Source organism: Peromyscus maniculatus, chromosome 5 (genome assembly GCF_049852395.1).
Source record: "Peromyscus maniculatus bairdii isolate BWxNUB_F1_BW_parent chromosome 5, HU_Pman_BW_mat_3.1, whole genome shotgun sequence".
In the NCBI taxonomy this organism is placed as follows: domain Eukaryota; kingdom Metazoa; phylum Chordata; class Mammalia; order Rodentia; family Cricetidae; genus Peromyscus; species Peromyscus maniculatus.
Window position 1 is genome coordinate 20,440,428 of NC_134856.1, and position 17,651 is coordinate 20,458,078.

Consider the following 17,651-nt stretch of genomic DNA (forward strand, 5'->3'; position numbering starts at 1 on the left):
GCCCGGCTGTAAGTACAATTTTTTTTTTTTTTGGTTTTTTGAGACAGGGTTTCTCTGTGTAGCTTTGCGCCTCTCCTGGGACTCACTTGGTAGTCCAGGCTGGCCTCGAACTCACAGAGATCCTCCTGGCTCTGCCTCCCGAGTGCTGGGATTAAAGGCGTGCGCCACCACCGCCCGGCTGTAAGTACAATTTTTAATGTGGACTCAGACAGCTTTTCATCTGAACAAGAAGAGTGGAACTGTTTGGGAGGTTTCCTTTTAGTTTCTCTCAGGTCAGAATGCACTGCTTCTCTATACTGAGCCCTATACCATTCAGGCTGGAGAAGAACCCGATGATGTAACTGAGAAACTCCTCCCATATTCGATATATCTTAGTCTCTATAACAAGAGTAAAAGAGCATCCTGCTGTGTTCAGAATCTTCCACTAGGAATATCTTTCTGTACAAAGGTAATATTCAATAAAGGAATGTCATATTAAAGAGACCTCTAGTTATCTCAGGGAAAATTTCATATCCTTTGTTAAATAGCACTTATTGCCCAAGACACAGTTCATTTAGGATGAAACACATCAGATGAAAAGTCAGCAAATAAAAATCTTTAACTATACTGTTCATGAGCTTTCATGTGAAAAAAATCACACATCCCAAAACACTAGGAAGCCATGTTAGGACAATGTGTACAATGAATAAAAAAATTTATTCTTTCTTAAGGCACAACTAAAGGTTCAACGGAAAACACAGCAAGGGGAAAAAACAGATTCATGTGTCAAAACACACTGCCACAGGCCACAGCACAAGAGGAATCACGCACGTGGGAAACACTATGAATGTGGGGACTGTTGTGATGTTTCCCACGATAAGTCAGTGCTCACAGAACAGCGGAGAACTCAAACTCAAGAGAAGCCCTATGAGTGCAAAGAATGCAGGAAGGGTTTCTACCACAAGTCACACCTCTTTCGACACCAGAAAACCCACACGGGAGAGAAGCCCTACGGATGTGAAGAGTGCCCGAAAGCATTCCACCACAAGTGCCATCTCATCCAACACCAGAGAATCCACACAGGAGAGAAGCCCTATGGATGTGAAGAATGTAAGAAAGCCTTCCGCCGCAAGTGGCTTCTAACTTTACACCAGAGAACTCATACAGGAGAGAAGCCCTATGGATGTAAAGAATGCAGGAAAGCCTTCTTCTACAAGTCCCACCTCACTCGACATCAGAGAACCCATTCAGGTGAGAAGCCCTATGAATGTGGCGAATGCAAGAAAGCTTTTTGGCAGAAATCAAACCTTACTGCACACCAGAGAATTCATACCGGTGAGAAGCCCTATGAATGTAAAGTGTGCAAGAATGCTTTCTACAACAAGTCAAATCTCACTTTACATCAGCGAACTCACACGGGTGAGAAGCCTTATGAATGTAAAGAGTGCTGGAAAGCCTTCTACAGCAAGTCAAAACTCAGTCGACATCAGGCAACTCATACAGGTAAGGATCCTTATTAATGTAAACAATGTAGAAAAGTTTCTCCATGGGAGTCACTTCTCTCTCAAAATCAGATTTCATTCAAGTGAGAACCCCTAAGAGTATAAGTATCATAGGGAAAGTTTGTAGTTTAAATCAGTCCCCTGAGCACCACACTGAACTCAGGTAGACAAACTCTGGGAACATAAAGAATGTATGAAACATTTGTTTTCTCTCTCTCTGACCTCTCTCTACATGAGTGACTCATATGGGAAACTCCAGGTAATGCATGAAACCTGCTATATATTGCTAGTCTTCACTTGAAATTAGAGAATATGCTGGTGAGACTGATGGACGTCAAGAATGTTTGAAAATGTTCTTCCACAAGTCAGGTCTTAACTCTAGGGACCACATACCAGTGCAACATACCAGGGCTGTACAAATATAGGAAGGATTTATACCCAAGTAGCTCCTTTCTGCATAAGCAACTCATACATGTGAAATGTCATATGAATTTAAGGTTGTAAGAAAGGTTGTATAATTAGTGAAGCCTCAGTTCACTTCAAGATATACAAAGAGGCTAGTAATCCTATGAATTTAATGACTGTGAGGAGGTTTTCTATCATGAAACATTGTCACAGTCATTAAAAACTCATACAGATGGGGGATTCACTAAATAAAAACCAGAAAACACCCAGAAGAAGAATTCAGACCTCAAACTATGAGATTATACACAGAGTATATACAGATGTGAGAGTAAATGTACCACATAAAATTTACCCTGTTCATACAGAGCTGCATGCTTTCTATCTTACCCTGTTTGAGTGCTGGTGCACAAATTCAATGCAGTGTAGGGCTCTAAAGTTAGTCTGAGCATCAGAGCAGAGGACTGTGACTCAGAATTCTATGCTAAGTGGTTATGAGGAGCCTCTGATTATCAGGTGGTAGTGGTGGTGATGGTAGGGGTCTTGCATTCCAGGACATGGATGTGTGAATTTAGAACTTGGTGAGATGAGAGGCCCTTTTAGTAAATGTTTATGCACCATACTGGTTGTATCACTGATAGTTTCCATAGCTTGGAGACCATAGCCTGGGTCCTGTATGTAGAATCAGCTATGAGAATGGAGAAAAATACAGCTGTATATGGGAATGACCGATGCAGTGTCTGGTCTGGGTTCTAACAAATGTGTCTAATCTGTTACTTGTCTGTCAGCACAAAACAACAAAAGTGATAGAGTGCAGGTTTATGATGTAGAAAAATATGCTTCATATGTACATGAATGTATCAGGATTCATATTTGTTATTCTATAAATATAAAGATTTTAGAATAGGCATTTAGCTATACTTATATATTGGCAAACATCAAATCACTTAAAGAAACAGGGCCATTGAGTTAACTCATCAGGTAAGGTGCTTGCTGTGAAGATTGACCACATAAGTTAATTCCCTGGATCCATGTGACAGAAGATAAGCAAATCACAAAAGCTGCGTTTTAATCTATACATGCATACATGCATGCTGTCACACCTGTGGACACATTACATAAATCAAAATGAAAAATAAAGAAAATGCATGTGAAGTGATAGCATTTATGTAGCTGGGCATGTACTCAGTTAAAGTTTACTTACAAAGTTTGTGTTGCTTGTCTCTAGGCCAGTGATGCCCAATGGGGTTAAGGCATTTGCTACCAAGGCAGACCACCTGAGTTCAATCCTCAGGACCCATGTGGTATAAGGAGAGAACTACCCCTCCACATGTACATCATAGTATGGGCATGATATAACACACACTGGCAAACACACACACTACATATATTTTTTAAGTTTCCTACATGACATTTTTTTGTTTTCATTGAACATTTATGCATGGTATTCAATTATTTGTAGATATAAGCAGCCATGCAAGAAATTGCACCAAATTTAGAATGTGTCATTGGGCAATTTCAGCCCCCTACCCAAAAAATAATTCCACCAGTGGTGGTGATGCATGCCTTTAATTCCAGCACTCAGGAGGCAGAAACAGGTGGATTGCTGAGTTCCAGGCCAGCCTGGTCAACAAATGAGTACCAGGACACACAGGGATATATAGAGAAACCCTGTCTCAGAAAAAAAAAAAATTCTTAGTGGTTATTTTTAATGAAGGTATCTATCTAAAGCCCCACTGTTTTGATATTTATATTGTAGTCGAAGCTATTCTAATATTCATGTTCCTCCTCTGTTGAGACCTGCAAGTGCCCAGTGCCCATGCAATTCAAGATTAAACAGAACCAGGAAAGTCAAAGTTTCCTGGTTCTGCTCAACAGTCCCTTTGCTGACATTCTGTGATGCTTTTATTCTAGATAGCTCGGAGTTCAAAGCAGGGACAGAGAAGCAAGGAAAAACACAGATAGTATTTCCCATCACTGTTACCAGATGTGCTCAGTCTCTTGGCCAAATGAGGGCTGTTTGCTTAATGCCCTTGAATGCTCTAAGCTGCATTGCTAATGGGGGTGAGGGAATCCTGCCTAAGGCAGGCAGGCACCTTCATCCCAGGGGAGCAAACAAGCAGAAAAGTCTTATTATATTCAGTCTACATGTTACCCTTTTCCTGTGAACTCATTAAGAACAATATAAAGTTTATATTGATGAGTGAGATAATATGTGGAGTTCATGAAGCATTGAAAACACAGGTTAGATTAAACCAAAGCTATAATAGCTGCTCGTGATCCCTGAGGCCAGCTCCACCAAGAGAAGGTCATTATTTTATTGATCTCTCAAAAGTTGATCCAACTGTTGTGGGACCAAGTGAGAATCACCTGCAATATTGAAGAACACATGCCAGGAGACTGTATCTTTTAGCAGTAAATATTTAATGGCAGCTCAGGTTTTGTAAAAGCTGTTCAAAGTTCCTTCATTTTTGCATTGAATTCTCCAAAGACAGTAGCCATGGCACTGGCAGTTTTGCTGAAGATACAAACTAGTTGGGAGATGTCGCGCTGAAGGCCGTGTCAGTCCCGGTGCTGGAAGCAGAACAGAGGCTGTGCCTGAGGTTTGCCTCATCCTTAGTAACTGCATTTGTTATGGCCCATCAATCGCAAACTTCCAGCAGCTCTGGGTGTGTTATCCAGAAATGGCAAGGGTGCAGGAATTCTGCTTGTAGAACAATATCCCAAGACTGGCTAACAGTGCCCGAAAGTCTGGTCGATAAAATAAACAGGCCCATCCAGAAGGCAAAGCTTTATCTGAAAGTAAAGATATATTTCTTTCTGCAGTTTAGTTAGGGGTACGTAGTTAGTACATACAGTACATAAGCAATGAGGAGCCCACACCAAAACCAAATGGGTAAGGCTGGGTTAAATATCATAACTAAATCACCCTGTGTAGTGACATTGTCATATATGCCTGGAAATGAAAGAGCTGTCACACTGAAAACCATATTCCTCATGATGTTAGCTGTCACTCATGTTCACACTGTACAAGGGAGTTGTCAACCATCTGTCTCTATTATGGGTTCAGCTGTCATTTACCTGGTGACATTAACATAGTCATCATAGTTTGCTGACAATCCAACCAGGTGTTTTAAAGTAGGTGATGGACAGATTGTCCCTCCTGAACACAAAAGGTTTTGTTCATGCTATCTATAGCCAGTTTAACCCAAAAATGTTGTTGATTGGGAATAAGTGGGTCCAAGTATGTCTGCTTTTAAAGTCACATTAGCATAAGAAGTATTCAGATTGCTCTCCTTAAGCTTTGCGCAAGTATAATTCCCTGTATATAAGATAGATATGATAAATTGTTGAGCCAGAAAAAATATCAAAGAGTTAGGGCTGTTTTCACTTTGCCTAATAATAGCCGTTTCTAAAAGTGGTAACAAAACTGTAACATGTTAGGAATCAGTCACAGGATTAAGTGGGGTGAATCATACTTTAGCAATATCTGTAGAGCATACAGCTCACTTTGTTGTGTTGACAAAAAGGCACTTGTGAAATCTCTATGGATGGTCCAGCCCTGGCGGCCCTTCTGTGAGTGGTACCCATGAACGAAGTAGGTAAAAGCTCACACCCTCAAGGGACGAAGTGTGAAAGACTTTGGGAACTATCCACATAGTGGATTTAAAAAGGACAAGAGTTTATTTTAAGCATAACTGTGAAAACATATACAGGAGACTATATAGAGGGAGATAGAAATTGGTCTCTTCCTCCAATCTTGTCTCTGTAATTGAATTACATTTGTATTTAACACAACTATAAACAATTCTGGGCCCATTAAAGACATTTGATGATTTATGAAATGATCATTAACTTTTATATTTTAATTATCTTTGTTTTACAATGAATTAGTAACTCTTGTAAGACTAGGATTTTATAAATTAAGGTAGTTTATCCTTGTTAAGATGTTGAGCCTTAAAAATTATTGTAGTCGAACTTTTTCATCAGATGGTCGGTTCCCCAATAATAACTTGGAGACTTACTATTAATTATAAAAACTTGGCCAATAGCTTAGGCTTGTTTCTAACTGGCTCTTGTAACTTAAATTGACCAATTTCTATTAATTTGCATGCTGCCATGTAGCTCATGGCTTGTTACATCATCTCCTACATGTCATGCTTCCTTCACTGGCAACTCCCCCTTCTTTTTCCCTTGAAAATCCTGCCTAGCTATTGGCCATTTAGTTTTTATTAAACACAGTCACAATGACACATCTTCACACAGTGTAAATGAGTATTCCATAACAAATTACCATTTTTGAGTTGAAGCTCTTTTAGTAACAAATAAACATTAAACCATAAATACAGTTCATAGTAACTGGGAACAACCTCTCTTAATCTTTCTATACTGTATTTTTTCACAAGATCTAAGTTAATTTAATCAATGTTTTATATTAGGTAGCTTATTTTATCACAAAACATATACTTACAAGTGAGACCTGCAAGATTAGTTTTCATGAGGAGACATTTATAATAATAAAAAGGTGTGCAACTAATCTTTACCATAACTTTTGTTATGACTTGGGTTTTTTTTTTATGGGTAAAGCTTAACAAAGTTAGCAAAGACATAGTGATTAGCTTGATTTGACATACATTTTAAAATCGGTTTTTGTTACTGTGGCTGGATCATCATAACATTAAGAAACTACAGGTCTTAATCCTCAAATGTATATCATCTGTGAGATCCATCTGCTGTAACCTTTGGGAACTTACTCAGTCCTGCTGTTTGGCTTTAAGCTTCTTGGGTTTTGTTTTCCTCTGTTAGCATTCTTTTTTAGGACAAAATTGTTTTACCACACCAAATCCATCTCTATCCCAAATTCTCTTTTTTTCAAAAACTTACCTCAAGCCAGTGAGGTGGCACTTGCCTTTACTCCCAGCATTTGGGAGGCAGAGGCAGGTGGATCTGGGAGTTTGAGGTCAGCCTGGTCTACAACATGAGTTGCAAGATAGGCACAGTGACAGAATAAAGAGAGCTTTTCTCAAAAAAAAAAAAAAAAAAAAAGCTAAGTATGGTGGTACATACCTTTAATCCTAGCACCTGGGAGTCAGAGGCAGATGGATCTCTGTGAGTCTATATAGGTATGAGAGAATTTTATATATATATATATATATATATATATATATATATATATATATATATATATATATATATATATATGTATATATATAATTATATATGTATATATATAATTATATATATGTATGTATGTATATATACACAAATTTATTATTTATTTTTGTTAATTTTGCTAAATAACATTTTTGTTGAGGTTTTAAACAAACTTTCTCTGCTTGGAATCTTACAGCTTTTTAACCTCCTCTCCTTCTCAGGGTCTTACAGATCCTGAGAGGGGAGAATGCTCACATTTCAGCAAGAGCTTAAGAGATAATGATGACCTTCAATGGGATAACATTTTTGTAAACAAAAACCAAAAGTAGGGGAATACTCAGAGAGCTAAACATCTGTAATTATATCTAGCCATCTTGACCTTTAGATACAAATTTCTCTTTATTAAAAATAATGCATCCATGTGGTTGTTGCATACCTTTAATCCAGCACTTGGGAGGCAGAGGCAGGTAGATCTCTGTGAGTTCAAGGCTAAAGCACTTGGTCTGATCTACAGAGTGAGTTCCAGGACAACCAGAGCTACACAGAGAAACCTTGTCTTCAAAACAAACAACAACTACAAAAAAAGTAAATATCATATCATGAGATATAACAGCAATAAGAACATTAACAAATCTACCATTTATTGTGAAATATTTGTTGTAAAACAATAAGGAGGTGTTAAACACTATCTTTTTGGGTGGGGGAGGTTTTACCCAGTATATATAGCAGCTTCTTTATAACACACACACACCCCTTCCTGTTCTAAGGTAAAAACCTTGTATCCCCTAGTTTCTCTAGAATATCTTGAGGTCACATGAATTAGAGCCTAATTGCATGTAAGTAGCTGGGAAGAGTGACTGGACACTCAGGTGAAGTTCCAATGGCCTTCTCTATCTCCCCTTTTATTGAAGGAGTATTAACGTGATTGCATTTCTATTACTGTAAAGAGACTTTTAGAAGTAGCTTATTGAGACTTACAGTTCCAGAGGGTGAGTTCATGACCATCATGGCAGGGAACATGGCAGCAGCCAGGCAGGCATGGTGCTGGCACAGTAGCTTAGAGCTCATCTTGAAACAACCACAGACAAAGAGTTAACTGAGAATGCTGTGGGCTTTTGAAACTACAAAACCAGTTGCCAGTGACACATCTCCTCCAGCAAGGCTACACCTCATAATCCTTCCCAAACAGTTCCACCAACTTCTCAAGTATTCAGATATATGAGCCCATGGGGACCATTCTGATTCAAACCACCACATTCCACTCCCCACCCCCTATAGGCATGTGGATGTCATAATGCAAGATGTATTTAGTCCAACTTCAAAAATCCCCATGGTCTTTCAGCCACCAAAGTGTCTTCTGAGACTCCAGGCAATCTCTTTAGTAATCCCCTATAAAATCACAAAGCAAATCATACTTCCAACATAAAATGGCACAGAATACACATTGCCATTCCAAAAGAGAGGAAAGCAGGACCAAAACCCAGCAGGGAAAACTCCAAATACTGTAACTGATGGCAAAGGGGTCCAACGACTCCACCCTTCCAGCTTTGTTAACTGCAGGACACTCCTCTCTCTTGGGTTGGTTCCACTCCCTGTATGCAGCGCTCCTTGGCAGGTATCCATGTTTGGGCACAACATCTTAGGGTCTCACACACATTCCAGGCTTCACTTTCACAGCTTCACTCTATGTCCTCTCTAGACCTTCTTGCAGGGACTCCCCTGCCACATGCCTGGCCTCAAGCATGGCCTTGTTTTTCTTTTTTTTTTTTTTCCCATCACAGGCAATTTATTTTGTTCTATTCATTCACAGTTAATACAGAAAATAATTGGAAACATTTCCATATAATGTTTGACACAGAAATCATCAAATAGAAGTATACAATGTTGACAGGAGGCAGTACATTTATAATTTATAACCCCAAATGTATTTATAAATTAGAAATGGAAAGATCTACAAATGAAATTATGAAGGTTCACCAAAGTCATTTAATCTGTTAGTTTCTCGTTCATTTTTATGTCTTAATAATATTCTATTGTATGAATAAGCCACATTTTATTTCTCTCCAGTATTTGATAGCTATTTGAGTTGTTTTAACTTTTTTACTATTAGCAACACACTGCTGTAAACCTTCATGTACATGTTTCATAGGTGCACATTTTCAGTAGTTTGAGGTTATATTCCTAAGGGTAGAATTGTTGAGTAACAGAGTAACAATGTTTTGCATTTTGACCAACCACCAGACTGTTTTGCCAAAGTGGCACACCATTTTACAATCTCACCAAATCCTTGTTTTTAAGGTTCTGATTTTTGTACCAAAGCATTCAATCATTCTGTCAGACCAAACCAGGAAAAGTAAGCTATAGTTCAGAGCTGTTCTATTCAATTTACTATGCAAAGCCAATCTTGGCGTTTGCAACTCTCAGCCCTTTTGAGTATTCTTGCAGTGTTCACCTTTTCCTCCACCACTTTTTTTTCTTCTTTTTTTCTGGTTTATTTCTATCTATTACAAATGTATAAGAAATCCTCCATCAACGCTGCTGATAGCAGCAGAACCTTGAGAAATATACCTTTGGTTTGCCTCAGAAAAGGAACACATATTGTACTGTAAAGTTTATAAAATTGGTGCAAAACATTGTAATAATGTTACAATAACAGTTTTAAGAGTTCAGTGACTAATGGGGAGCCGATGGGATACATGCAGAACTGTGAAAGCGATCTCACTTAGCCAGCTGTACACGTAGACTGTAAATATACATTCAGATCATTTCTGAACTAAGACTATCATCTCAGTTTATCTGTTGAGGTCAACCAGGAAACCCTAGAATATACCTTGATTTTTGCAAAAAAACAAAATAGGGGGAGGGGTTTCTTCAGCATTTCAGTCCATGAGTAACAGTATCCTAACAGGCAAAGTGTTCTCTCACTGTCAACATAGAATGAACTGCTGCTGGAAGTCAACTTGGGCTTTAATTTGCATTAGCACTTACATGCATAGTAGTCCAAGTTGTTGACCTCATGACTTTAAAAAGTTACTCTAAAAAAGTAAAATGGCCCTTCTTGGAAGACTAAAGAAAGACATCCAGCCACAGTTGTAAAAAGTCTCATCAAAACAATATACCTTTTTATGAATTACCCTTTATGAAATACCCTTTTATGAATTACGCCTCAATTAAAAAAAAAAAGTAGCCCCAAATAAGAAGCAGCTCTGAAAAAGAAAATATAACTTAAGATATTTGAAAAAAAAAAAAAAAAAAACAAGGTGAATACAGGTTCAAAAGTAATTAAGATATATTTTCTTAAGGCTATCTAGAATTAGGCTTTAAAGAATTCTACCATTTCAAGTTTACCACTAGTTACTAGATACCTATTTACAAACAAGATGTTCACCTTTTTTGATTCTTTATCAAGAGAAAAATCTACCTTCAGACTATGAGGGTGGTGATGGGGAGGGACTAGAAAACAAGATTCAAACAATCCCATGCAAATATCACATTTTTCAAATGGAAGAACTCCAAACTGCACTAGAAGATCCAATCACTAAGACACTTTCCATTGAAATGATTTAAGTACAACTACATGGCATCAAGGTTTAGGCCTAATATAGGCCTGACAACCAAGTCCTTGTTTTCTGGAAGAAAGGCCTCAAAAGTCCCACTCAATTCCATATAACAATACTTCAAAGATCAATTAGGTTTTCCTTTCCTTAATATTTTTGTTTTTGACTTCTAATCCTAAAGACTAGATTAAAACTTAACTCATTTCCCAGAAGGCATTGCTTCCCTTTGCTCTATGAAAGAGTCCACCAAGACCTCTTCCTCAAAACCATCTAGCCCCCAGCCTCCAGCCTTTGCTTGTGATGCATCTTTCTCAACATCCTGAAAAAATAATGTAGGTAAAATATGCTCATAAACATTAAAACTAGTTGTTAGAAAGACGTAACTAGCTTTATAATTTAAGTTTTAAAGCATAAATACTTGCAGCTTAATCTGCACTGACAATGATTGTCGAAGCCTAGAATTCAACATTTACAAATTCTCATTCACACACACACAACACACTATTATCACACAACTTGTGTCTTGAGAGAATCTTCTGCTTTTTAAATCTTTGGCCTCACAGTCAATCCCAAGTTCAACCAACTTTTCCGAGTTCTGGTAGTTACCTGGACCACTGAGGCATTGCCACAAGACTTCTTCTCTTTTGAAACATCCTTTTTCTCTAGATATTAGGATAGCTACACCAGCTTGTTTCTTCTGTGGTGTATGTTGGTGTGGGATTATCTATTGCTTGATTTTTCATGGATGTGTTTAGCTTCTTTGGGTTGAATTTTCCCTTCTAGTGCTTTCTGTAGGGCTGGGTTTGTAGACAGGTATTGATTAAATCTGGTTTTATCCTGGAATATTTTGTTTACTCCGCCTATGGTGATTAAGAGTTTTGCTGGGTATAATAGTCTGGGTTGGCATCCGTGGTCTCTTAGTGTCTGCATGAGATTTGTCCATGATCTTCTAGCTTTCATAGTCTCTATTGAGTAGTCTGGTGTTATTCTGATGGGTTTACCTTTATATGTTACTTGGTCTTTTGCCTTTGTGGCTCTTAATATTTTTTCTTTGTTCTGTGTGTTTAGTGTTTTGATTATTATGTGGCGAGGGGACTTTTTTTTTGGATCCAGCCTATTCGGTGTTCTGTAAGCTTCTTGTATCTTCATATGTATTTCTTTCTTTAGGTTAGGAAAGTTTTCTTCTATGATTTTGTTGAATATATTTTCTGTGCCTTTGAGTTGGTATTCTTCTCCTTCTTCTATCCCTATTATTCTTAGGTTTGGTCTTTTCATGGTGTCCCAAATTTCCTGGACGTTTTGTGTTATGACTTTTTTGTCTTTAGTGTTTTCTTTGACTGACGAATCTATTTTCTCTATCATGTCTTCAGTGTCAGAGATTCTCTGTTCCATCTCTTGCAATCGGTTCGTTATGCTCGTTTCTGTAGTTCCTGTTCGTTTTGTCAGGATTTCTATTTCCAGCATTCCCTCAGCATATGTTTTCTTTATTGTCTCAAATTCATTTTTCAGATCTTGGAATGTTTCTTTCATCTGTTTAATTGCTTTTTCTTGGGTTGATTTGATTTCTTCCCATTTTTTGTTCGTTTTTTCTTCCATTTCTTTAAGGGAGTTTTTAATTTCCTCTCTAATGGAGTTTTTCATTTCCTCTTTAAGGGAAGTTTTTATTTCCTCTTTAAGAGTGTTTTTCATTTCCTCTTTAAGGAAAAGTTTTTATTTCCTCTTTAAGGTAGTTTTTCATTTCCTCTTTAAGGAAAGTTTTTATTTCCTCATTGAGGGAATGTTTTATTTCTTCTTTAAGGGCCTCTATCATCTTCTTAAAGTCATTTTTAGGGTTGATCTCTTCTGTTTCTTCTATCATGGTATGTTTAGGTCTTGCAGGTGTAGAATCACTAGGTTCTGATGTTGCCATATAGGTCTTTATGTCGTTGCCTGTAATTTTGCACTGGCGTCTACTCATCTTTTCCTCTGTGCGGTGCAGGTGGTGTCTGTGTCTGAGAGTGCCTCTCTTGTTCTAATTTTTAGTCTTGGTTTAGTAGGGGTTCTTGGTTAAATTGGTGCTATTGGGCTGTTTCTTCAGGGACAGCTGATTTCAGTCGGTGAATTATATACTTATGATTCTCGTGATCTGGTTTGGTGACTGGGTAGCGCCTTCTTCTGTGTTCCCAGGTCACGTTTTGTTCATTTGTCAACTCCTCAGCTGATCTTGTTTCTTCAGACTTCAAACTGTAGGCATCTGAATCCTCTCCCAGATGGGTTTCAGCTGAGCAGGGTAGTCTCACCAACACCTCCAAGTTGTTGGGTTTCACAGGATCAGCAGTTGGGCCCTGGGTTGTCCCCAGACGGAGTGTCCAGACTCGCCCTGGTTCCGACCCACGGAGATAGCCTCTTCCCCAGGTGTTGGGGCTAGGGGCATCCCCGTTCCAAGCTGTGTCCGCCCCTCTCTGTCCCCGGGCCTGTCCACCCCTGTGGCCCGCCGCCACAGGCCCACCTGCGTCCACTTGTCTCCACTGCTGGGCCTATATGTCCCTGTCAGCTGCCGCTGGGTCTGTCTGCCTCTGCGGGCGGCCAATGGGCCTGTATGTCTCTGCCGGCTGCCGCCGCGGGCCTACCTACCTCTGCTCATCACTGCTGCCGGGCCCATCCACCTCTGTGAACTGCCACGGGGCCTGTATGTCTCTGCCGGTTGCCGCTGGGCCTGTACGTCCCTGTCGGCCACTGCCACCGGCCCTTCCACCTCCGCAAGTCGCCGACCTGCGTCCGCCTGTCTCTGCCGCGTGGCCTGTCCACCTCTGTGGACCACCGCCAGGCCTGAATGTCTCTGTCTGCCACTGCTGCCGGTCCTGTCCACCTCCGTCTGCTTATCTCTGCTGCAGGGCCTGTCCACCTCTGTGGGCCGCCACTGGGCCTGAATGGCCTTGTTTTTCTTAAAGCAGCTTTCTTTAACCACCAAGGAAGATCCCATGATACCTTTATCTTACCGATAACATATGTCCTCCATGACTCTAAAGAGAGGACCACATGGCTGATGTTGCTAAGTTCAGCTGACAGTAATTTTTCATATTGAATCCAGACAGCTAGCGAACGTAGGAAGTAGTACCATCTGTGTCTTTATAAATGAAAGAAGGAACAAGAGCAAATGTATCCAGGCTTGATAGGGCAGAAACAGAGTGTGGCAAGCTTTCTCATTGACTTTCTTTAGACCACCAGCCCCCCAAAAATGACACAAAGACTTATTATTAATATGAATGGCCTTAGCTTAGGCTTGTTCAGAACTAGTTCTTTTAACCTAAATTAACCTCTTTCTATTGATCTACTTTTTGCCATGTGGCTCTTTACCTCTCCTCCATTCCATATGTTCTACTCCCTCCCTGTCTCACTGATGAAAATCACATGCTGAGATTCATCCCCTCATTTTCTCTCTCTGCCTGGAAGTCCCACCTAACCTCTCCTGCCTAGCTATTGGCTATTCAGATTTTTTATTAAACCAATCACAATGACATGGCATGTCTTCCAACAGTGTACAAATATCCTGCAGCACAAGGGCAGACCACAGGCATAACGCAATGAGTCCCAAGAATGCAAACATCCTCTCTCAGTTAGTGGAAGCAGCTTAGAGACCCAGAGTCACTGCAGGCTCCATGTTATCTTCCCAGGTGCCTTTTGCTGTTTAAACTGAGTGTAGAGCCTGTTGACATTCTCTGCAAGCATTGTCAAAGGACAGCATTTCTATTAACATCTCTCCGAGGTCAGATGGAGACACAGTCTCTTCATGCCACCAAGTCCTATTGCTGTGAGGAGATACTATAATTATGACAACTCTTATAAAGGAAAACATTTAATTGAGGTGGAGGCTTACAATTTAGAGGTCCAGCCCATTATCATCATGGCTTGGAACATGCAACTTGCAGGCAGACATGGTGCTAGCTACATATCTATCAGAAGACAACAGGAAGTGGACTGAGACACTAGGTGGTATCCTGAGCATAAGAAACCTCAAAGACCATCCCCACAGTGACACACTCCCTCCAACAAGGCCATACCCACTCCAACAAAGCCACACCTCGTAATAGTGCCACTCCCTATGAGATTATGGAACTCATTACAATCAAACTGCTGCACCTGGCCAGCTTGCCACAGTCCTGGGGATCAGTTCCTCTGTTTCAACTATCCCTCTCAACAATCCCATCATACATGGATACATAAGTCTGTAAGACAAGATGGCTTGTTTAAAATCCCTAAGTATCTTGTAGGGAATAGGCTCGTATTCTACATGTATTCTTCCTGATGAAAATTATCAACTCTTGGTCTAACGTGTTAGAAATCACCAAGGCTACAGGAAATGAGGTTAGATTGCCTCCAAAACCCCTTTACTTTTAAGCTGTACAAATCCCTGGGCTAATGCAGAAACTTAGGAATGCAGGGGAGCACCTAGCAGAGAACTTTTCATCTTCGAATCATCAAAAGAATCAGAAGACTGGAAAGGAGGAAGGGCCAAGAGCTTAAGGCAGGGGTCATGTACATCTTCTCTCTTCATATCCAAAAGAGTTAGCTGTCCTGTGGTGTCTCCTTACACAGGAGTCATTTGCAATGGCTGAATACTGAGGTCCAAAGATTACAAGGAGACCAGACATTTACTGGCTTACTTCTCCCTGCTGATGAGCCTGCTCAAAACAGCACAAATACCTTTTTAATGCTTTCAGGATGCTGTTCCCTGTGCTGGCAGCCAACAACAGTATTTTCTATACGGTGAAGGTCACAGAATTCTTCTTATTTTTGTACTTTTGATGAAAAAGAAACTTTCCTGGCAGTCATGGCACAGACTTTAATCCCAGCACTCAGGAGGCTGATGCAGGCAGATCTCTGAGTTCTGAGTTCTTCAAGGCTGGCCTGGTTTACAGTGAGTTCTAGGAAAAATAGGGCGACACAGAGAGAAACCCTGTCTTAAAACACTAGAAAGAAAGAAAGAAAGAAAGAAAGAAAGAAAGAAAGAAAGAAAGAAAGAAAGAAAGAAAGAAAGGAAGAAAGAAAGAAAGAAAAAGGAAGGAAGGAAGGAAGGAAGGAAGGAAGGAAGGAAGGAAGGAAGGAAGGAAGGAAGGAAGAAACTCAAAGTAATTAAACTTATGGTAGAAAGAACATACTAACAGACATGCTTAGGAGACAATAAGTCATACAAGCAGAATTTAGCTAAGGGAAAACTGCCCGGCACAATACACCAAAGATTAGTGTGCTAAATAGACCTGTTAGGAGTAAGGGAAATTTAGGATGCTAGGACATGAATGTCCATGTAGCAGAGTTGACAGCCGTTAGACCCTGATGATCATTCCCAAAGACATACATCTAAAGAGCAGCACTGGGGGGCAAAATGGGGTCACAACAGTCATTAAGTCTCCTATCCTCTTATCAGAACACCATAATTCTTCCAGGTAGACAAGATGACACTTGGTAACAACTATTCCAAAAAAGAAAAGTTTTTTTGAAGAACAACACTGGTATGCTTAAAATAATTCTAGCAATATATAAGATCCATGCTGTGTACATCTCCTGTCTGCCTAGGTGGCCAGACTTGCAGTCTCCTATCTCTGTTTAGATTGAAGTATGATCTAGGACCAGGAACCAAAACAGATTTAAGGAAGACAGTGCTTGTAGAAGATATAATCCTAAAGTATATGTACGCTAGGAAATTCTTTTGTTCATGTCCAACTCTTCTTGGGCTTTAGCCCAGCCAGACAAACACTATTAAAGAGCTTTTCCTTAGTTAATCTCTAATGTAAAGTGGTTCCTCCTCACTACAGAGGCGTATCATTTCTGTAACACGTTAATCCCTGATGCTTTTATCATCTTGTGCAATAAGTGCATAAGCTCTCCTCTTTTGCTTTGGGTTTGACACATGAGTACTCAGGCATACTGGAGTAGGCTCCTTGTAAAATTAAAAAACCTCATTCCTCTCTGGTGTTCCTCAATAGATTGCATATGCTTCAGAAATAGCTCTGTTACAAGCACCACATATTAATATCCATCAGTGACCAGTGCCAGACAACTGTTGTATTTGAGATTCAACTGAACCAAGGGGCCTCAAGGTTATGTTGCTCAAGAGTGCCTTAACTGTGGCACTCTTGTGATGTTTTTACTCTGGATAGCTCAGAATCAAAGCAGGGACAGGTAAACAATGATGAACATATACACAGTATTTCTCATCACTATTACCAGATGTGCCCAGGAGCCAGAAGGTCTCATGACCAGATGGAGGCTGTTTGCATATTGCCCTCAAAAGCAGTGAGCACTGCATTGCTCAGGAGGGGAGGAAACACCTTGCCCACAGCAACCATCAAGTACTTAGGAAATGTATAGATTATTCTCCCAGCTTGAAGTCCTTCAACAACCTGTACAGCCAAATAGTGCCTGGGGAATCATACTGACTTAATGAGTTAAATGAAGTAATTGCTGGCATCCATGCTGCTATACCCATCGTGGCTCTTCTGATGGAACAACTGATGAAATCAATGAGGTCTTTTCATTACTGTTGACTGTGAAAGACTTTTAGAGTATCACCTTGATTGCCTGAGCTCAAATGCATTTGTTTGGAATGGATGATGGTAAGTCTTTAGGGATCCAGTCTACACTGTTAAAAGATTTCTTTATATAGTGCTCACCATTGAAATTCTTAACAAATATTTAAAAGAACCCAGAAGTACAACTAACATAAAAATTAAGGCATTCAAATTAAAAGGCACACCTTTTAAGAGTTAACATGCTGGATAAATGTGCAGCACCTGAGCTATGGTCAGGGAGGTCCCAGAGGCCCCCAAACAATAGAGACTGTTGTCACTGCTGTGATGTCCACACCAGAACTAGATGGCAAAACCCAACTTGTAGATGTAACCAACAGTCTTATTAAATAAGAAACATAGAACCAATGTAAAAGAGAAAGCCGAGAGGTCAGAGCTCAGAGCTAAAATCTCACCCTTCCTCCTGCCATGTCCCAGCTTCGCGAAAGAGAGCTACTTCCTGTCTGTACGCCTTTTTTATAGTATTATTGTTCTGCCTTCTCATTGGTTGT

At 39.9% G+C, this 17,651-nt stretch overlaps 1 protein-coding gene across 2 annotated transcripts in view; it reads left to right on the plus strand.

Moving 5' to 3' along the window:
- Positions 1–17,651, plus strand: part of LOC102916038 (uncharacterized) — a 55,791-nt gene that overhangs the window by 31,050 nt on the left and 7,090 nt on the right. For both annotated transcript variants that reach the window (XM_016006509.3, XM_016006521.3), the window contains exon 5: positions 711–1,482. In XM_016006509.3, coding sequence (XP_015861995.1) covers positions 711–1,482 — 772 coding nt within the window. The remainder of the gene's footprint in view (positions 1–710; positions 1,483–17,651) is intronic.